The 23,504-nt window shown below is 35.5% G+C and overlaps 1 protein-coding gene across 1 annotated transcript in view; it reads right to left on the bottom strand.

The window, feature by feature from the left end:
- The window catches only part of LOC148952960 (uncharacterized), a 205,338-nt gene that overhangs the window by 5,503 nt on the left and 176,331 nt on the right, over positions 1-23,504 (bottom strand). The window contains exons 10-11 of the mRNA XM_089088205.1: positions 22,081-22,203; positions 16,145-16,313 (exon numbers count right to left, since the gene is read on the bottom strand). Of these exons, the coding sequence (XP_088944331.1) occupies positions 16,145-16,313; positions 22,081-22,203 (292 nt within the window). The remainder of the gene's footprint in view (positions 1-16,144; positions 16,314-22,080; positions 22,204-23,504) is intronic.

Raw genomic sequence — 23,504 nt, 5'->3', positions numbered from 1 at the left:
TTGCAATTTTTTTGTTGATAACTCGACACAGTTCATGCATGTTATTGTAGTCCCTGTAGGGGATGTTAGCACTAGGGTATTGATTAGAGTCAAAAGTTGCCATTGAACCTTCATCACCGAATTCAAACGGTCGTATTTTTATTTCATATTTACGGTCCCTTCCCATTATGTCATATGTATTTTTGAGAATGCAATTGACAAGAGCTACTTCATACATGCCGTCAAATTTGACGGTAGTGGAAAGTTTTGTCCAAAAATCACTTGTTCTATTCAAGTTGTTGTAGAGAGGATCAGACACGTTGGACATGAATGTTACATAGAACTCATTGGGCATTGTCAATATCTTCAACACCAATCCAAGAATCAAAATCAGAGTTGTATCCTAGCCAGCGAACAAGTAACAGTTTCTTACCCCCGCGAGTACGTGTCTTTAATATCTTTTCAATTTGATAGATTTCACTAGCATTTTTAACTTTTTGCAATTCATAGTCATAAAAGACGCCGAGAATCTCTTCATCTTTGTTATCACGCAGGCGATAAGTTATGGGTTTAGTGTCTAGGATTTTTGCCACTTTAAAAAGTTCAGTGGACCACAAGTAATTCCAATTTTCAAAAACATTAGTTGTTCTATTAATTAAAACCGTAACACCAACATTGAATTCATTTTTCTTATTCTTATCGACTTTTCATTCATTGGAATATTGTTTAAGAAAGGTGTCAGTTTTATTATGATCAGAATGATGAACTTCCGTTGGTGTAGAGTTGGACAATGATTGATGAGGTCGTTGATTATAAATCAACATGATTTTATCTAGATCATGAATAAAAGCCGGCGTATTTTTCAATGTAAAAGATCTTGAAATTAAAAGTCGAATAGTTCTTATCAATCGTTCGGCCAATGCAGCCTTTATAGGACTGTGCGTATGATAGAGCAGTGTACTATATTTCTCTAGTACTTTTGCAACATGAGGATTAACAATTTCACTACCACGATCCGTTTGAATTTTTTTATATGAATCCTGTTGGAAAATACTTTCAATGGCCTGAGCATCTTCAACACCTTTATTTGATCGCAAAAGAATTGCATATGCATAGCGACTAAAAACACTGATTACAAGTAGAATGTACTTGTACGGTGTATTGTGACGTCTTTGAAGCTCATCTAGAGTCAGGAGATCTGCTTGCATTATATCCAATGGGTAAAAGGCTTTAGTTTTTCGATATTGATTGGCACGAAGTCTATGATTTCTATGCAGAGTGTAACTTGGTTCATTTTGTAGATAGACTTGTACAATTTTACTGTGAACACCTCTAACTGTGGAATGAGGGTCCGAGAGGCATAAACTCCCCGCCTTACCAATATTTTTATAAGCATTTTTCAGAACTTCAACCATTTCGAATATAAGCACGGTGTGTAACATCCACTAACCTGTTGTATACTGCTGCTGCTGCTGGTGGTGGTGGGGACGTTGACTTGATACGTCTTCGCTTTTGTCTAGCCATCAGTGGTGTGCTAGTATTTTCCAAAATTGATTTAAAATCTTCTTCTTCTTCAAGTTCATATTTTAATGATGATGATGATGATGCATGTTAATTTAATTTTTTTATAATTTGTCTATTGCCAATAAGAATTTTGGGTAATTTTAATTTATTTATAAAGTTTTATATACGATTGTAAAATTATAATATTCATTTAAGATTTGTAAAAATGTCATAAATTAAATCAAGTATATTATATCTCTTGCCCTGAATTATAATCCTTTCCCCATTGCTCTCAACTTGAATTTGACCACTTTCCAAGAGATAGGTTAAGAGTCGTTTACTTTGTTCACGCTATGAGTTGGGGATTATAATTCCAAATTTCAATACAAAAGTATACAAATCCAACTTATGTTATTTTGTTACAGCAGCAGCAGCAGCAGGAGACTCTTGAGAAGATGATTCTTTTTTGGGATCAGCAGCAGCAGCAGCAGCAGTGGGCTTTGATCGATAGTGTTTGTCCACTCGGCGAAGTGCATCTTGAAGTAAAATCAGTTTTTTATCATCATCAATAGTTTAATTGTCGAGGAATTTACTCAGATTGTCCTCAAAGTGTTTGACGGGTGAGAGAGCGAGTTCTATTGGAGTCAATTTATAGGGTTTTGCCATTCTCACTAGAGAAAACTGTTTACAAGTCCTGCAATTATTGGCAGTAAAAGTGTGAAAAAGCTACCGCCCGCCTGAAGAAGTCGTTTCTTTTTAAAATTCTTTCCTTTGTTTTTAGAGGCCAATGCACGTACAAAGGAACGATGTTGTTTTGCCCGTTGCTTAACTACTTCTGGCAGTTGAACATTACCCACGGTCAAATTTAAACTAAGTTCAGATATTAGATTAATGAAATCATTGTCAATACCGTGTTTGAGTATTGCTTTTCTAAGCGGAGGTTTTGAAGTGCTTAGAACTGAAAACAAATGTCTATTTTCATGTAGTTTCTTCAGTGTCATGATAGCGACTAATAGGTCTTTTTAGTGTTCACCGGGAGATATACAGTAATTTCATTGTCGAAAATATCTGTGACTACACGCAGATCCTCAGTTAAATTGTGATTAATATCCAATAGTATATTACCGTGGATTTTTTGTTGGGCCTTTTTGTAGTCTGGAATAATACATTTCGGTTTACAGGTATATATTTGTTTATGGTGGGTTCTTAGCGAACGTATAACATGAAAAACTTTGTAGATTGTCCCGTAGGAGCAGTTCAATGCTCTTGTTAACATTCAGTTGATCCTAGGAACGAGATTTTTTATAACTACAACATCGGAAATCTGTTCATTATGTGAGCGAACTGTAAACAATTGCAGCATTTGTTTGGACTATTGTTCAATATATTCAGCCAGATAGTCAATGATTAGCCAAGAATTTGGTTCAATAATGTTGAAAACATCAAGTCCCTGTATGAACTGTATCTGCATCGATCCCATGGTGGTGGTGGTGGCAGCAATTGTTTTTATTTTATTGTATGACTCCTGCCAAATACTATAGCAATAGTAGATTTTTTCGGCTTTTCTGCAAACATTTTATCACAATTTTTAATTATTTTAGTTAAGAGTGTTGTTTTGCCCGACATTGAGGGCCCACATAGAAACGATCTGAACGGTGTTTTAAATTGATACATGTTCCTTTCAACAGTTCACCAGGAAAACTAACTGTAGACCCTAATTGTCTAATGACTAAATAATTTTTTTCCCTACTACTACTCTGTTCTTCAAGAAGAAGAAAAAGACAAAGACAAAGACGAATAAAGAATCATATTTTTTTCTTTTATTATATGAAAATAAAAAAAAAGTAACAGAAAGTTTAAAAAAAAAATACACTTTTTTAAATTTATTTATAATAAAAAATACAACAACAACAACAACAACATTTACAAAGTTACAAAAACAGAGAAAAAAAAACACTTTTTTTTTTTTTTATTTATATAGAGAAAAAAAAACATTAAATTAGATATAGCAATTGAAAAAATAAACTTTTTTTTAAATTTATTTATAATAAAAAAATACAACAGCAACATTTACATAGGTACAGAGAGAGAGAAAAAACACATTTTTTTTTTTTTATAGAGAAAAAAAACATTAAATTAGAGAGAGAGAGAGACAGAGAGATGGCACTTGAAAAAAAAAAAAAATCTGCTCTAAGTCCAAAAAAAAAAAAAAAGATAACTTTGGTGACGGTGCGCCCCCCGCGCTGGCGGCGCCCCCCTGGGCCGCGAGGCCCCCTCCCCAAAGGCTGCGAGGCCCCCCCCCCCCAAAGGTTTTTAGGAAATTAGTTACAGGACCTTATTTAAACTGAGACTTTCCCGGTGGGCAGTACATTCGATCCGGTCTGAACTTAAATAGTGACCAAGGGGGAGGGTGGTCACACCATCTTGACAAACATAGACCTTGTCAGAAATGGTACTCATGGCTATTTTCTCTACATTTACAGTATAGTTCTTGTAGTTTAATGAACGAATTGCCAACAATTTGGCTCGTGGAATTGTATTTTCAACAATACAATTCCTATAAATGTTCATGTCGAAATTCTTGTCCACAATGCGCGTGGTTACTCCTTTGCAACGTTTTTTGATTTCCTCGTCGTATGTCTGTATAAAGTACACCTTCGGACCGACAAACATACCACGGGAAATCAAGTCGCTACCCGTTTCAGATTTAAAAAATAAAAGCTGATTGGGGGCGCCCGACGTTTTACTAGCTCAGGGTAAAGACCAACACTCCAATTGGTGTAGTCCATCCGTGAACTGATAATTTCACCACGCGCCAAATCATCAAGTAGATTTGGTGTTTTTACTTTGAGCAGTAGAGAATCCGTGTCACCGTAGCAGACCTCTACTTGCCCCTTTTCCGGCCACTGTACCCTAGCCACATTGTAGTAGAATTCCAACATGAGCTTTTTTGAGATCTCCAAGATAGTACTGCCTGCAGCAATATTTTTATTTAGGACAATGTGTCTTTTTTTCCTATTCAAAAGTACCATGTCCGGGCCAATGATTGTAAAGGAAGTGTAATTGGGATCGGCAATAATTCGAGCAAATTGTTCTGGATTGGTCACAACGTCACAACGCTTCTTATCGTGAACACTCTCACACATTTCGCCGAAAGCAGAATTTAAAATGAGTATAAATTTCTTTTTCGGCTTTCGTCTCTGCTGCGGATTGTTTGCCGACAAAAGTGTCAACAAACGTTTTCAAATAAGGTTTTTGACTAAACTCGAGTGCTCGGTGAACCTTTGTGACGTTGAAACCATTGTTGCACATCCATTTTAACGCTACATGATGTACAACTATGTTTTTTTTCGGCAGAAGGTCAGCAATAAGTTTTTGTTTTGAAGGTGTCCAATGCAATCCGTCCACCTCGACTAAACGCCTATTGCGAGGACTCAAAGAGTCCTTAGTCACAGGTCTATTGATACATGGGAAAACCAAATCCTTTACTGAATCGTGAAGCTCTACTGGTATCTCTCCATCAATTTCAAAAAAACATCCAACCGGCCCACTCTCCTCAACACTGTCGCCAATGTTGGGGAAATGGGGAGCTTGAGGGTCATTGAGCCATTTATAGTCACCGCAATGTAGTGCACAATGGGACATGGCCCAGGGGTAGAGAGAATTCATATCGAGGAAAACTGCATTCGATTTTGTCCCCGTCTTCTCTCCCGTTGGATCGGTTTCCAAGATATTGTCTCCGTGAAAAACAAAACCCCCCCTCATTGACCTCTCGATGAATAGATGCTGATCATTGTCAGTAATTAGCCCAATTTTTTCCCCGCTAATTTTCAGGATGAGGTCCATCACTAGATGAGGCGAAGAATAATAATAACTCAAATCAAGCTTAAACTCCTCATAGATTTTATCAATATTTTTGCACATAATGTCTAAAAAAGTTAACACGTCACTCGACAAATACAGCCAGCAGTATTCAAATCCATGTTTAAATCTCCCCTCTTCCTAAACTTTTTTAGCAAAACTGTAGTCCTTGGAGATGAACCCCAGATCGTGACGACTGTCGTAAAAAGACTCAAGGAGAGGAACAGCCTCCTCGGTAACTCTCGACTTGGACCAATAATGATCATAAGGATAGATATCCTTTACCATTAACATATCATATAAATCCTTTGGAAATTGTTGCTTGAGAAGTGGGAAAGCATTTCTGCCGTCATCGTTTTTCTGCACCTGAATTAATTCACTCAATGAAGTAGGGAAAAAACTATAGGAATCTAAAAAGCGAATTTTATTCGTGTACTCAACACCGGCTTCAACAAATTTTCACATAAATTCCAAAACAAGCAACTTTTCTGCGGATTTAGGTATGATTTTGTACGTAAAGCTGTCTATCACCCATGCATCATCATCATCATCGTCCACTGTTCTATTTCTTTGAATATATGCCAATGCAGGCCGCACAAACTTCTGATCGTAGTTAGAGTTTTGTCTAAAAACCAGTATAAAAAGTTGTTGTTTAATTTTTAATTTACGCGAATTGTGAGCCCACCCCCAACAGTTACTTTGTCCTGTTGAATTGGGGTCAATAAGATGATGTGGTCCTGCACCACGTTTTTTGGGGCTAAGGTTCTCTTACAAACCCAGAAAAGTGGTCCCTTTTCCAGCGCCCGTTGCTTTTTATCTGACACTGACATCGGATTATTGGTACGGCTTAATCTTGAAATTGCCCTGTTTGCCGTTCTTATTAAAGAAACCAATAGCTTGTCAATAATTCCCTCCTCGTCCATAGTAAAAAAAAAACTCTTCCAATAGCATTTTATTGTTGGCGTCGCGACGGGCGTGCGCGTAGGAACACGCAACAAGTTTGTGTTCCTTGACTATATTGGGCATTGATGGGTCTGAGACCTAAAACAGTCTTGTTTCACAATACAGAGACATTTTATCGAATTGCAGAGGATAATTTTTAAGATTTTTAAATTGTAAAGTATCTTTGCCTTCTACCAGCATTTCTATTCTCTTATTTCAATGAATTTTGCAAGTCTCCGTGTGATCTGAAAACGTTCGCTCGGATCTAAATGAGGAAAGGCACATGGGGCAATAGAAGCGTTCTCCTTTCTGAACACCTTGAGAGAAGAGTCGACTTATCGCCGTAACGGGGAATAAATGACCATAGGAATTACATCTTTGGGAGGTTCGTAAATAATCCATACCCAATTTTTTACATTTTCCACCATCGGTGTCCTCACTGAATACAGAAACCCTTTTTTATTCGGTGTTTTTCCACCCTCGACACCGTCAAGGTCATACTGGCGTAAACCTCATCCCCCACCCACATTGTACAGATCTGTTTAGACATTTGCGTTTTCTGTTATTTAACCAGTATATTTTAACTAAAAAAAAACTAAAAATAATTTAGGGAAATTTTTCCCCCCGTTACTTGCAAGTTCGTCAAGATTTTTCATTGTTGACACATTTTTTAATGTCTTATGGGCTGCTGCTAAAAATGCATACTTAAAACATTGAAGTTCAGTGTCAAAATTGAAACCCTGAACTCCTTTGGTAGCCGACAAATCTGGGTGGCATTTTATTCCTTTACCCCTCCCACCCCTTAAAATAAAGTTTTTTTTAAATCTACTGAGATTCAGATCCATGCATTCAATGTATAAAATTGTGGACACCCTTCCTCTCTAATTAATTTTATCAAATTTTTAAATTTGTTTATTTACCCATGTTAAATTGTTTTCTTAGATTTATTTTATACGTGTTTAGAATGTTTGGTTGCCTTTCTAAAATTTAAAATAAAACACGATCCCTTTTTTAGATAAACTTTTTGATTCACCGATGCTTTAATTCCCCCTCGACCCCCCCAATTCTGGATCTGAATATCAATAAGTGCTCGAATTCTGTCGATATAGCTATGGAGATTTTTCACGGGGTCATTTAAAATAATGCTCGCGTTTTCCTCGGGAAGGCTAAAATCTACCCTGTATGTTTGCAAATGGCTTAGAGCAGATTCTAACAGATAAAAATCAGGCAATTCCGGGGGCTTAACACTGTTTTCATGTCCTGACCCTGTTTGTTCAGGACTCAATTCACTAATTGCAAAGTTCTCATTAAAAATGCCCCCGGAAAAATGAGCTGCTGTTGTATTACTACTACTACTACTACTACTACTACTAGTATTAAGTGGAATGGTGGAGGAGGGTGACAGGGAATTGTCAATAACACCACTCCCAGTCTGTTCAATCACATTGGGGGGATGTGACATGAGGTCTCCTAGTACATATTCCAAGGTGTTTGTGGACAATTGATCGAGCCAGCCTGTATTGTCCTCTGATGGAATTTTGTTATTAGGACCCTGTTCAAATTTACTTGTAGCATCATCTAAATATTCACGCATGAAACTATCTACCCGCTCTGGGTCCTCAACCATGTCAATATCACAGCTTAAGTCCTCCAGGCTGGCCATTTCCCCAAAAATATCATTAAGGAATCCCTCATGCCACTCCATATTATCTAGAACCAGTGTAGGTTCATCCTTGAACTCTACTGGTGGTGACAGAATTGGTACTATAAATATACCTGCTTCATCACTCGATGGTGCCAATGTGAGTGCTTTATTTTTAATCTGCAGAAAAAAAAAGTTTAATTTTTTTTATGTAAATTAATAATTTTTTTTTTATAGTTAATAAACTTTGTCAATTTCTCATATTCATTGTCCCACCACCACCTGAACAATTAAAAGAAGAAGAAAAAAAGTTAAATTGCCTTATGTCTTTCATAATGTCAACTGAACATGTTAAAAAAAAAAAATTTTTTGTCGGGAAAATGTAGTCTTATTCTTAGAAGGGTATGTTAGAACAAGAGAAGGATAGAAAAAATTAATGGTTTAATTCCAAAATTTTTTTTTTTAAATAAAAACGCAAAATATGACTCAAATTAGATTCTTTGATACTCTTCATTATAAAAGTCAATGAAATTTTACCATTGTTCGACTGACGCAGTATGCTGTACGAACACTTGCTCCTCGGCTTCAGTGAAAGGACACGAACTCCATGTCAGAGGTTGGTGGTGTTGTTACTTTCTCAATAATCCGTATTTTCTTCTGTATTTCGCCAACAGATTTTTTCGACCTGGGCTAAATAAATACATGTAAGAGAGAAGAACTTTTTTCTCCATCCATAACAACAATTAAAATGTTGGATGGTCCTTTTTAGAGCCCCTGCCCCCCCCCTCCCCAAACCCCTCCCGGGGAGAACCCTTGGGAACCGGGAGCTGCCTTCGAGGTAGGAGGATCGATACCCTTTCCGAGTTGAGGGGGTATCGGACTTCACAACACTGTTCAAATAGAACAGTCTCAAATTCTTTTCTTGAACCTTTCAAAAACGAAAATAATTGTCTGAGTTGGTTCAAAATAATAACATTTTCTTCGTATGTGAAACCCATAATTGGAGATTACTAAAACCTTCTTCCTGTCAAAGGAAATCCATTTACAATTCAAAGCGATAGGACCATCTGATACAATGCAAATGGTTTTAGCGCAATCACATCAGTTTAAAAGGGGCTTGCCAAGCGTTAAATAGCAAATCGTTTTTTTTTTTTGTTTAAAAGGAATCTTTGCCATGTAATTTATCTTTGTTTGAATTTAAAATGTAAGTTTTTTTTTTTTTATAGAAATGCGTATAATGACACCTTTATATATATATATTGCTAATTTTGGTTAATGAAAGAAAATTAGATAGCTTAGAAAAAAATTTTAAGTTTTTTAACTAATCAAAAGCTATGCACCGGAGAAAATTTTGTCTTATTTTTGAAAATAGGGATAGAAAAAATTATGTATATAATTACAAATTCTGACTGGACTTCTATGCCTGACCTCCTTTACAAAACTTGAAGGGGTTTGAGCTCAGTAGGCTGAGCTTATACATGGTATAAAGTGGTCCAGTCCCTTTTCAACTTCATTCCAATTGTCAGGGAACTAACGTGGGAGTCAGAGGGCTCTGTCACTGTCCGTCGGGAGTTCGCTGGATGGTCCCGATTACATGTAACATTTCCAGCGAATTTGATAACAGACACCTTGGCGGTCTTTATTTGTGAATGTTCGCAATATCTTGCTTTATTCTCAGATGGGGGATTATTACAAGTCTCTTCTTTCTTAAAAAAAAAAAAGAAAAAATTTAGCAGGTAGCACAAATATATTTTGAGTTTTTGTAAAATAATTCAGTTTATGTTAGACATCTAAAGTAGTGTAAAAAACATCTTGATTTCAAAATCAGGGGTTTTGATAGTGAGATGGAGGACCTTTTATAAACTGCTCCTCCCTCCCTCCCCCCTCCCCCCTCCGAAGTCCCTGCATCCGGGACGGTTTTTTTTAATTAAAAATTTAAAATCAGTATTTGCGTTCCTTATTAAACAATATGGAGAAGAATTGCATGTGACAGTCAAGTAAAACTATCAGATTTCAATCAAATGTAGACATAAATAGAAATTTAAGAAGTGGAAAAGTTAATTAGCATGGCTCAGTCAATCCCCCCCTATGAGATAATAAGGTCCTTTAAATAAAAAGTATAGCTAAGCTAAAAATGTTTTTTATTAAATAGGTTTATATGTTAAAAAATTTTATTTTTGAGTAAATGGGGGGGGGGGGGTGAGGGTTTTGAAGTAATTAAATTTAAGGACGGATTATTAAACGACTACTGGCCTGTAAATATTTAAACAAAAATGCAATAAAAAAAAACCACTGATCTTGATAAAAAAAATAACAATTTAATAAAAGGGACGCTTTTTTAAAAATCAACTCATTAAAAGAATAAAAATTTTATTATAGTCTCAAATTACCGATCGAAATATAAGAACTTTTTCAAAAAAAGTCCATAAAACGGTAACTGATATTTATAAAAAAATCACACCTTAAAGGCAACCGGGCCTGTATTTATTTAAAAAAAAATACATAAAAAAAAAGCCACTGATCTTTATAAAAAAGTAAGCTTTTTTAACAATTAATAAATTAAAAAAAATGGGGAGGGGGGTGAGGGTTTTTGAATGCATTGTATATATATATATATATATTTAGCTCTTTAAGCTTGCAAGCTACCTACTGAGAAAAACTGAAAATATTTTTATTTTCCTTTATTATCAAAATAAAATACTCATTGTTACAAATTTAGATTTTTTTTTTAGAATAAGAACAGATTTGTTTTTCTTATTCAAGATTATCCGGTCTCTGACACTTCCTTCAGCGAGCTTCCTCTTTGTATACTCAAGCGTAAAATTGTTACTAATCATGCAGTTATGAGCATTTTGTGAAACTCAAAGTCAATTTAGTCGGAAATTATTAAACTCTTCAGTATAACAGCCTTTTTTCTCTTTAAACTATCAGATTTCAATCAAATGTAGACATAAATAGAAATTTAGGAAGTGGAAAAGTTAATTAACATGGCTCAGTCAATCCCCGTAAGCAGCATAGATTCTCAATTGTTTGTTTTATTCTTCTTCTAAAGACGAAAAGCATCATTAGCCTACTATGATCTAAAATATCACTGAAATAGATTTTCCAGCAGTACATGATAACCAGCTATAAGTAAGGAAAAAAACGAAACTCAAAAAAAGGAAGCTTTTGTAACAAATAATACATTAAAAAAAAATCAACATTTTATTCTAACCCCAAATTACCGATCGATTCTTTTTAATATAATAATGAGAATATTTTTACTCACCAGAAATTGCTTAGAATTATCCATTTTTTCCATGTAAATGCTTTTTACAAATAATGCCTGTAATGCTATCTCCAATATAAACTATTCAAAACTGATGGAGAATCAAATATGAAATCTGAATATATACAAAAAATAATTGGCGAGTAAAAAGAGAACATCTGTTTTTTGGTTTACCACTAAAAAAAGACACTGAACTATGAAATTGCGTAAATCCTCTTGACAAAGAGTGTAATGACCGAGTGTAATGACCTGTTTACCTACCAGAAAAACCTGTTTGGTACGGGGGCGTACGCAAAATGGTACCTTGGAATATACTAATGTACTTCCAAATAAAGAACATCATTTATTCGAATAATTGGCATTTGCTAAAAAAAAACCACAATTTAGAACATAATTTGGAGCCGTTCGAGGGTTACAACAATTTTAATAATTGGCCAAAAGCTGCCCGTGAAAAAGGGTAGACAATTTGAAACAGGAAATTCTCTTTTTCTTTATGAAGTGTAATGATATTTTATACCTTTTAATAGTAGAGATTGCAGTTTTTGTATTGAGGTTTAAAAAAATTAAATACTTCACAGGACCACAGCACAACAACTGCAGCGCGAATCCCCAAACAGGGAATGTTACTGTCTTCGAAAAAAAAATAAACCCTATTTAAAAGAAAACAGAAGAAATTAATTACCTAGTCCCATTCCAGTACATGGGCAATCTTAATATTTTGTCGAAATCAGATGCAAAAAAACAGACCGAAGGAGCCCTCTTCGGTGGCGTATATATTAGGCCAGAAATTGTAAAAAAAAATGAAACCCCTATTGGCGGCTATTTTGCCCTGAATTCTGGAAAAAGTTAAATATGTATGTATGTAGATTTTAGCTAGGCTAAACACTTAGACATTTAAAGATCTTCTTTAAAGATTCCTCGATTTTTTTTAAATTGTGAATAGCGCAATTATTACTTAGTTTGTTTCAGGTATTAATCTATGTGACTCTTTCAAAGACAGATTATGTGGTCAAAAGTATAAAAAGAACACTTGTCGCCAGACAATATCTTCCATACCCTGTCATAGAGCAAGTGACCGAATAAAAAAGAGAGACGCCCCTAGTTCTTTTAAAAGCCAGAACATAATTTACATTTTATTGAAACGATCCCTATTATGAGCTGAATGTGTCTATTTCTCATAATAGTTTTAAAAAATCCCTTCATAACCATGACTACGGAAAAAAGATAAATGAATTTGGAATGACAATTTAATTTATATACATACTGATATTTCTTCCTGAAAGTTTTAATAATTTTATATTTATTTAGGTTAAAAAAGAGAGAGAACTTAAAAAAAAGTTTTTTTCAGTAAAGTGCAAATTATGTTCTGGTCTTTAGAAGGTATGGAGACGTAAGCTCTACTCATCTTGGTCTCTGCTTGTATTGAGTTTGACTCGCTTATTTATTGTAATTTCTGTTCGATTTGGGTTTCATTTATTTGACTTTAAAATTATTTGGCTTTATTTCTGCTATTAAGTTTAAGGTCGCTCTTTTCTTTTCTTTGAAAAAGTTATTTTATGGAAAATTATTAAGAATTAATTTATTTTTGTTTGGTAAAGAATATTTATCTTTTTCATTAGTAAAGAATAAAATATTTCAAATTTTTTTCGTTTTTTTTTTTCTATAAGAATCCATATTTTGGCATAAAATTTATATTTTGAACGAAATTTTTCATCAATTTCCGATAATATACGCCCTTTTGTAAATATTGCCACACATAGTATCCTTTGATTTATTTTTGCACCTCATTAAGTTTCTTTAAAAAAAAAAAAAAAAAAAAAAAAAAAATCAATACCCTTCCTAAAATACTGTATCTCGGCTATTTTCACAACCTGGATACACTTACACTCTTTTGATTAAGTTCAATTGTAAGAGCAAAAATAATAATAGTAGCAGCCCTTGAAGTTTCAACTTAATATTTTCAGTCGTTCTTGATATATTTCTGAGACATCTTATTGACAACCAGCATAAAGATAGTGCCTTTTGATTTAGTTTAAAGTAGCATACACTTCCCATGAAATTTTTTTGCTTTATACTCTATTACACTCCTAAGATATCCCACCTGGATAGCTTGACAACCTGGGTGCACCTTAACTATTTTGATTTAGTACAGTAGTAGTAGTAATAGTAGAAGTAGTAGTAGAAGTAGAAGTAGCAGGAAAAGTGGTAGCAACAGGGGCATCGCGGGGGGCAGTTGCCTCCCAATAATTTGGAAAAAAATATTATAAAGCCCATGTCCCTTGAATATCCGGATGTGAACCCCAATTGCCCCCCCTTCCCATAAAAAGACTGGAGATTCGTCCCTGGGTAGCAATATTGGTAGGTTTGGTGGTTTTAGCCTAATATCCTAAGCTGTTGCTGGGATAATGCTAAACATCCCTTTGATAATCCACTTAAACATAGTGTGTTTGGATTCAGTTTAACACCGTCCTCGTCGTTCTTTGAACGCTTAACTAATACCCTAAGCATTACCAATCGTAATGGACATAGTAGCAAAAATAATATTATAAGCAATAGAAGTAGTATTAGTGATGGCAGTGGTAGTATTAATATTAATCAGTAATAAAATTCACATTGTGCCTTTTTGGTATAGTTCAACATCCTCTCCTTATGCCCTGAAAGTTTCAACTTAATAATCTTACTCATTCCTAAGATATTTCTGGTAAGCCCTTTTGACAATGTGTGTGCTCATATTGTGTTCTGATTTAGTTCAAAATCCCCTAAACCTTCCCTGAAAGTTTCACCTTAATACCCTTAACTTCAGTAGTGGTGATAGTTGTAGTAGCAGTGTGACTGAGCACATATGATAAACAGACGTTTCTTTCCTTCCTCTTTTTGGTGGTTTATATAGTCTGGCAAGACTATATAAATAGCAAGACTGATAAGAGAATGATAGAGGATCATTAGAATTCTTGGTTGGAGCTCATTCCTTAGCCTTCTTATAAGACCCAATCCTCCTGCCACGTTTGCTGCTACTGCATCACAGCGTAATTTCCAACTTCAATTGCAATCAAGATAAAAGCCTAAATATTTTACACTAAAAGTTTGTTTTAAGAATACACCATTCAGATATGTTTTACTATTTAAATAACGGGAGCACCAATTCTACAGAAAGTCATGAAATTCGTCTTAAAAACATTAACAGATAGACGGCTACATCTCGCAAAACTTGCCAGTTTATTTAGGGCCTTATTTGCTTTTTCAATCAAAAGATTTTCGCAAGATGATGTTACTGTAAACACAGTATCATCAGCAAAGAACGGGATTAGTGTCCCAGGAATATAAAATCGTATGGTATCTACATAAATTAGGTAGAGTAGGGGCCCAAGCACCGAACCTTGTGGAACTCCACAATGGACTCTAGAACTTCATGATTTACAGCCATCAACATTCACTCCAAGTGTTCTCCCTCCAAGATAAGATTCGAAACAATTCAAAGATCGAAGGATCTGTCTTCAGACCGCCTTTATGCAAAGGGATAACCGTGGCCTCTTTCAATCGTGAAGGAAACTCACCCTTTTTAAGCGATAAGTTAATCAAATATACAAGACAGTGCAACAAATATACCAATACTAATTTTAATGTTTACAGATTGAGACCATCACTCCCAGACGAATTTGACTTCATCAATCCTATTATGTTCTTCATCTCCTCTAGATTAGTTTCAGCAATGTTCATGTTTACCTCCAAACCTTTTTCATCTTTAAAAGGTTCAGCAATTTTACTGCTATCAATATATGAAATTTCACTTACTAATTTACTTATTTTTGAAAAATACTCACCCAAAACATAAGGAATTCCCTTCCTTTCAACAATAATTCTATCGTCAACTTTTAGGCTAGCTGAATTTTCATTTTTCTTGCCACCATTTAATAATTCATTAATAGTTTTCCACGTACCTTTCGTGTTTCCCTTTATTATTTTCAAATTTTATCCCATAATATTTTTTAACAAAAGATCTGCGAAGCTGATTAGTTTTATTACAAAGTTTTTTAAAGTAATTGAACACCTCCCGTGACTCTTAATTCAAATAAAGTACGAACAAATCATTTTTTTTTTAATTAGTCGAAGAAGCACCTAGGTTAACCATGGTTTTCCAGGAGTAGATTTATTCAGCTTGACAGTTCTCATTGGACATGTTGAATCAAATATGATTCATCAAACGATCCCTTTACACCTTTTCTAGAGTTTTTCATAGCCTCAGCTTTATTGCGTTCAAAATCTAAAATTTGGGACTCATTCACGGACTGGGTATCGTGTGTACCGTAGTAGAAAACTAGATACTTGTAATTTCTAGTTATTTTTTTCATTTTCTTTCAGATCTATCACTTCAACAACACGTACAGGCCATTCAGGGTATCCTCGAAACCTAGCCAATGCCAGCTTATGAACAGTAAATTGAGCCATCTGCTTAAATAACCAGCAATTAGTTCGTAAAATAGCTTTAATAACACAAAGAAAATTAATACTTTTGGTTGTACAGTAGACTTACAAGTCAGCCAAACTGTCCTTAGTAATGTTTCAAGCTGAAAAAAACTTAATTGAACAATAAATCATGCGAATCTCTTTTTAATGCAAATATTTTTCACCAATTCATTTCCTCGATCCAAAATCCTATTTGAATTATATCGCTATCACTTACTAAACTTGTTGTGCAATCTGATTAAGCTCAAAGCTAAGACTTGTGTGTGACCTTCCAGTTCAAAGCCTGAATGAATTCAGGAATTCAGTTAGGCCAAATTCAGACCCCTCCCACCTCCGTGTACACGTCCTTGGACAAGCCCAAAGAAATTTTTTTTCGACGTGCAACTGGAGGAAGGAAGAAGCAGGATTTAATTTTGAAACCAAATAAAGTAACTTTGTCTTAATGATGGTTTTAATAAGAAATTATATTGTTTATTTAAACTTACTGTTAACGAACTCCAATAATTCAGAATCTGTTACATTATCGTGACCTCTTTTCTTGACAACATAAGCAAGAGGCAGCTCGCCATGCTGGAGAGATGGAAGACCAAGAACCGCTGCATCTTCAACTGAGGGATGAGACATGATTAACTTCTCTATTGCATCTGGCATAACCTATAATGTTAGCAAGACACTTAGACTCTTTCGAGGTACTAAAGTTATTAAATCGTCGTTTCTAGGGAATATGCAGGAGAAGGGGAGGATCCAGGAATTTTCTTAACATAAATTCAGAACTTCTGTCTCGAAATCAAAGATGTTATATTAAAATTGAAAAAGTGGCAAAAGTCAATTGAAAAAGAAAAACCCTCTCAGAGACTTCCTAAATAGCAAAATAATGTTAAGGCCCTGAATTGATTTTCTCAACTTCTGGTCGAAAGCTGATTCTACGACAATTTTTTAAAATGCAATTAAATTAAAAAACGATTTTCCTTTTCGGCCAACCGTCTAGGGCTAGACGGAAAGCAGGTAGTCCGCGGTTGGGACGGGAGGATGTCATAAAAAAAGATTTAAGTGAAAAAGGAAATTCCTAGAAGGGTGTTAAGAGGGAGGCTTTGAATAGATTGGGATGCAGGAAGAGCGTGCGTATCTGTGTTGGTCTCAGGTGACTTGGTGCTGTGGTGAGTTGTTAGTAGTAATCATAGGCAGCGCAATCGCGCTGCCTAAGTAAAGAACGATGTTGGCACTATGTATAATTAATTTTTGTTTTTCCATTAGACCAGGGCACTTCGTATCGAAGGAGTTGTCGTAGAAACTTGGAAAAGGGCTCATTCGATTGGAAATTGGAATGGCTAGTGCCCTTTTTAATAGTCGAAAGGGATTGGAAGGTAACTAACACCCCTTCTATGACTACCATTTCCCCAAACATATCCAATCCAAATTTTTGAGATAGCGATTTTTTTTAGTGTTGCTGATTTCCACTTATAAATTATGTTTTTGAGGAGGACACTTCCTCACATCCCTCAGGGCAAGGTTTGTAAGTTATGCCCTGGGGGCATATAAGGCTTTTATACAAAGCTTTTTCGTAGAAACTTCAAAAAGGGCTCATTCGATTGGAAATTCAAAGGGCTAGTGTCCTTTTTAATAGTCGAAAGTGATCGGAGGGCAACTAACCCCCCTCACGCCCACCTTTTCCCCAAACACATCCAATCAAAATTTTGAGATAGCCATTTTGATCAACGTGGTTGAAAATTCTGCAAATTAGGTCTTTGAGGATGACAACCCCCCACAGTCTTCAGGGCAAGGGTTATACCCTGGGGGCATATAAGGTTTGTATAGAAAGCATTGTCGTAGAAACTTCAAAAATGGCTCATTTAATTGGAAGTTGAAATGGATAGTGCCCTTTCTAATAGTCGAAAGCGATTTGAAGGTAACTGACACCCCTTCCACGCCCACCATTTATCCAAATACATGCAATCAAAACTTTGAGATAACCATTTTGTTCAAAGTAGTTGAAAGGTCCGGAAACTATATCTTTGAAGATAACACTCCCCCCACAACTCAGGGTAAGGGTTGTAAGTTATGCCCTGGGGGCATATAAGGTTCTTATTGAAAACGTTGTCTTAGAAAATTGAAAAAGGGCTCATTCGATTGGAAATTGAAAGGGCCAGTTTCCTTTTTAATAGTCAAAAGTGATTGGAGGGCAACTAACCCCCCTCTTACGCCGACCTTTTCCCCAAACACATCCAATCAACATTTTTAGATGGCCATTTTGTTCAACGTAGGCTAGTTAAAAGTTTTAGAAATTAGGTTTTTTGAGGATGAAAACCCCCTTAGAGCCCTTGGGGCAAGGATTGTAAGTTATGCCCTGGGAGCATATAAGGTTTTTATAGATAGTGATGTTGTAGAAACTTAAAAAAGGGCTCATTCGATTGGAAATTATAAGGGCTTGTGCCCTCTTTAATAGTCGAAACTGATTGGAGGATAACTAACACCCCTCTCTCACCCACCATTTCCCCAAACACATCCAATCAAAATATTTAGATAGCCATTTTGTTCGACGTAGTTAAAAAGTCCGAAAGTTATGTTGTTGAGGATAACACTCCCCCCACAGCCCTCAGGGCACGGGTTGTAAGTTATGCCCTGGGGGCAAATAAGGTTTTTTTTATAGAAAGCGTTGTTGTAGAAACTTTAAAAAGGAATCATTCGATTGGAAATTGAAACGGCTAGTGCTCTTTTTAATAGTCGAAAGTGATTGGAAGGCAACTAACACCCCTTCCACGGAGTGATTGGAAGGCAACTAACACCCCTTCCACGGACTGATTGGAGGGCAACTAACCCCCTTTCTCACACCGACGTTTTCCCGAAACACATCCAATCAAAATTTTTAGATATGCCATTTTGTTCAACGTGGTTAAAATTTTTAGAAAATAGGTCTTTGAGGATGATAACACCCTCAGAGCCCTCGGGCAAGGGTTGTAAGTTATGCCCTGAGGACATATAAGGTTTGTATAGATATTGATGTAGTAAAAACTTCAAAGAGGCTCATTCGATTGGAAATTAGAAGGGCATGTGCCCTTTTTAATGCTCGAAAGTGGTTGGAGGATAACTAACAGCTCTCTCACACCCACCGTTTCCCCAAACACATCCAATCCAAATTTTGAGATAGCCATTTTGTTCGAAGTAGTTAAAACTCTGGAAATTATGTTTTTTAGGATGACACTCCCTCTCAGTCCCCAGGGCAAGGGTTGTAAGTTATGCCATGGGGGCATATAAGATTTTTTTTATAGAAAACGTTATCGTAGAAAATTAAAAAAGGAATCATTCGATTGGAAATTGAAAGGACTAATGCCCTTTTTGATAGTCGAAATTGATTGGAGGGCAAGTAAACCCCCCCTCACGCCCACCATTTCCCCACACACATCCAATCAAAATTTTGAGTTAGCCATTTTGTTCAACGCAGTTGAAAGGTCCGAAAATCATGTCTTTCATGATAACAACCCCCTTATAAGGTTTTTATAGAAAGCATGGTCGTAGAAACTTCAGAAAGGGCTGATTCGATTGGAAACTGAAAGGGCTAGTGCCAGTTTTAATAGTCGGAAGTAATTGGAGGGCAACTAACTCCCTCTCACGCTCAATATTTTCCCAAACACATACAATTAAAATTTTGAGATAGCAATTTTGGTCAACATAGCTAAAAGTTTTGGAAATTAGGTCTTTGAGGATGACCGCCCCCCCCCAGCCCTGAGGGCAAGGGTTGTAAGTTATGCCCTGAGGGCATATAATGTTTTTATTGAAAGTGTTGTCGTAGAAATTTCAAAAGGGCTCATTAAATTGGAAATTGAAAGGACAAGTGCTTTTTTAATAGTTGAAACTGATTGGAGAGCAACAAACGCCCCTCTCACTCCCACCATTTCCCCCTACACATCCAATCAAAATTTTGAGATAACTATTTTGTTTAACGTAGTGGAAAGTTCTGGAAATTAGGTCTTTGAGGATGACAACCCCCTCGCAGTCCTCAGGGCAAGGGTTGTAATTTATAGCCTGGGGGCATATAAAATGGTTATAGAAAGCGTTGTTGTAGAAACTCAAGAATGGCTTATTCAAAAGAAAATAGAAAGGCCTAATGCCCTTTTTAATATTCGAAAGTAATTGGAGAGCAACTAATCCCCCTCCCACGCCCACCCTCCCATTTGCCCATTATGTTTAAAAACTAAATGTTGCCTTAAGATTTAATCAAAATGCACTGTGTAAATGCTAATTCCCAATATGGCATCTCAACAGTATCTTAAGAACGACTGAGGGTACTATGTTCAAGCTTTTGGGGCTACTTCTACTCTTATAATTTAACCAAATCAAAATAGTGTAAGTGTATCCAAGCTATCAAAGAAAGTAAACAGATTTTTTTTGTGAATGGTATCAAGTTTTCTATTTCAGGACAACTAGAGGAGGTGTGAAACTAAATTATACGCTACTATTTGTGTCCAGTTTTTTTTAAAAGGGTGTATGTTGTTAAAAACTGCTGAAAATTTTTCTCCAATATACAAATAGCAGGCTTGATTTCATTTTTGCTTAATTTTGATTTAATGGAGTTCTTTACTTTTCTTTGAAAAACTTGTTTTGTGGAAAAACTTTTTCTTTAATTAATTTCTGTTCGTTTTATATTGACATAGTCTTTTCAGGGAAGAAGGAAATAATACTTTAAATCTTTTTGTTTAATAAAGTCTTATAAAAACAAAAAGATTTAAAGTATTATTTTCTTCTTCCCAGAAAAGACTATGTCAATATAAAACGAACAGAAATTAATAAAAAAAAAAGTTTTTCCACAAAACAGGTTTTTCAGAGAAAAGTAAAGAACTCCATTAGATCAAAATTAAGCAAAAATGAAATCACATAATCTACCAAGCGTGAAACTACCACAATTCAGAATCGATAAAGAAATAAAACACAAAACGAACAGAAATCACAACAAATAACCGCGTCAAGCTCAAAACGAGTAGAAATTAGCATGAGTCGGGCTCAACACCCCTATGTCTTCCCAAGGCCAGAACATAATTTGCACTTTACTGAAAAAAATACAAATGAATGCGCATTGTCAGTTTAATATACATATACTGATATTTAGTAATCAAAATGTTAATATTTTTTGATTTATTAAAGCTATAAAAGTAAAAATATTTATATTTTTTCAGTAAAGTGCAAATTATGTTCTGGCTTTGGGAAGGCATAGGGGTTTTTGAGCCCTACTCATGTTAATTTCAGCTTGTTTTGAGATCAGGAATGTACTATGGAACTAGCTGATTACTCCAACAAGGGAACCGACGTTCGGTTGGGTATAACGTTTTAAGTAAGTTTAATGCCATGCAGACAAGGCAAGAAAACATGCGCCTTTATGTATTAAAAATGAACTACACACACAGAAATAATTTTTAGTGATTTTTATCCCGCATCGATTTCCTTGGCGCTTTACAAGTAACGCCAAGGTTTTCAAGGTTTTCAAAACATAAGTAAAATTTTCATATCTCTAACTTATTTCATTAAGATCCCCTCCCTACTAAGCACAAAAAAAACTTTAGATATATAGGTGTGGAATAGCAATGAACAAAAAAAAAGTTGGAAGACAACTTAAAAAGTATCACAGAAAAAACAATGCAAATAGGTTTTTAGTGCTATGATTTCTCTATAGGCTAAAAAGTACAGTTTTTTTTCCTTCTATTAAATAGTAAAAATAAGTAGATAATTTAAAAAAGTAAATAAAACAATAAGTAACCCTTCCTTTAATAAACAACTTTGAGTGGTTCCATAACCACAAGTAACAACTCATAGCCACAACCCACACATAAACCCACTCACAACATAACCAAATCTAAAAAAAACATAAAAAAACGGGAGACAGATCAGTCCAACCCAACCAAAAAAAGGGATTTTCCTTTTTGTTCAAGTTGAGAGATTGTAATATCCCTGCACAAGGTTTTCGACTATGCTGATTCCATTCGTACAATTTTCATTTTGATCTGACGCCATTTTCGAGGGGTTTAGGTGTTTTTAAATAACCATAAATTTCTTTTCGCAATAAACTTTACTTAACCGAAATAATAGTTACCATTCCTGAATCAGTGTCACACGGCACTGATTTCTTCTAAACGCTTTAAATAACTTTTGGTTACTATGGGCTGTGGTTCGCTCTTTACTAGGTTGCTGCTACTGCTGCAACCATGTTGCACGACTATGGAATTAGACATATGTGACAAATGATTTTTTACTCATTATCGCTCGTATGCATTACTCTTGGCATACGTTAGCATTACTATAATCAAAGGCTTGAGTGTAGGCTAAATAAGTAAATAAACTTCCAAGTAAACAATTCTGAGGCAACAGTGAAAAATACGGTATAAGTTTCATCTTGAGAAATTTGATTTTTTTTTTTTTTTTTTTATATACTTACAGGGAATACATTGTATTTGATTACTTCTTTCAGTCTCTCAATAAAATATAAGTAGCCTTCTTCATCATGATATCCAAGGTCACCAGAATGTATCCATCCATCCTTCTTCATTCGCTCCGTATTCTGAAAAAAAAAATTAAACCAAATTCTTAGAAATAAGAAAATATCTACTACTACTACTACTAACAACTCACCGCAGCACCAAGCCGCCTGAGGCCAACACAGCTATAAACGCTCCTCCTCCATCCCGATCTATTCAACGCCTCACTTTTTACACCCGCCCCCAAAGTTCCCATTTCCTTTAAATCTTTCTTTATGATGTCCTCCCACCCCAGACGAAGACGACCTACTTTCCGTTTAGCCCTAGACGGTTGGCCGAAAAGATCAATCTTTGGCAATCTGTCATCCTTCATCCGCACAACGTGCCCTAGCCACCTCAACCTTTCTTTCATTATAGCCCTAGAGAGCGGTATGGAACCATATTTTTCGTATAGCCTATTGTTTGAAATACAGTCAGTCAGCTGGGTACCCAGAACAATTCTTAAGCAATTTCTTTGGAAAACATCAAGCAAATTTTCATCCGTTTTTCTGAGCACTCATGCTTCAGAGCAATATTTGACCACTATCATCACTGTAGCTTCTAATATTCTAATCTTGGTTTGCAGACTTATCTTCCTAATATTCCAAACTTTTTTAACTGTGAAAAAACACCCTGAGCCTTGGCTATTCTACTTTTAACATCTTCATTGCTCCCACCGTCTTCACTAATAATGCTACAAAGTTAAGTGAAGCTGCCCACCTGATCAATCTTTTCAGTATCCAAAGTCACCTTTTCATCTTCACTTATTCCTAGCCTTAGTAACTTAGTCTTTTTAACCTTAATTTTCAAACCTATTCTAGCACTCTTAACTCACAAAACCTCTTAAAGTTAATTTATTTTGCTCACGTTTTCATCTAGGATGGTTAAATCATGAGCATAATCTAAGTCCAGGAGACTTTTTGCTTCCCATTTAAATCCATGGTCTCCCATTGCCTTTCCTGTGCTCCTTAAGACAAAGTCCATCAAAATAATCCGTTTAAAGGAGGATAGAACACAACCCTGCTTAACTCCTGATTTACTAAAAAACCAGCTGCTAACCTCATCTCCTACCTTAACCGCAGCAGTGTTATTCTCGTACATAGCACTAATCACTTTAATGTATTTGTCTGGTATACCATACAATGATAAAACCTTTACTATACTAAAGCTCTTCTATCAACAGAATCGAATACTTGCTCATAATCTATAGAACTGAGCACCAAAGGTGCTTGACAACTCAGGCACTTCTCAATTATTAGCCTAAGAGTGAAAATTTGGTCGAAACATCCTCTATCTTTTCTGAAACCGCACTGTTCTTCTCTTAAAACTTTGTCATTTTCCTCTA

This window comes from Artemia sp. Qi Xiang Cuo, chromosome 4 (genome assembly GCF_049724085.1).
Source record: "Artemia sp. Qi Xiang Cuo chromosome 4, ASM4972408v1, whole genome shotgun sequence".
Lineage (NCBI taxonomy): Eukaryota > Metazoa > Arthropoda > Branchiopoda > Anostraca > Artemiidae > Artemia > Artemia sp. Qi Xiang Cuo.
Note: the sequence above shows the minus strand (reverse complement) of the source record. Positions and strands in the feature narration are given on the sequence as shown.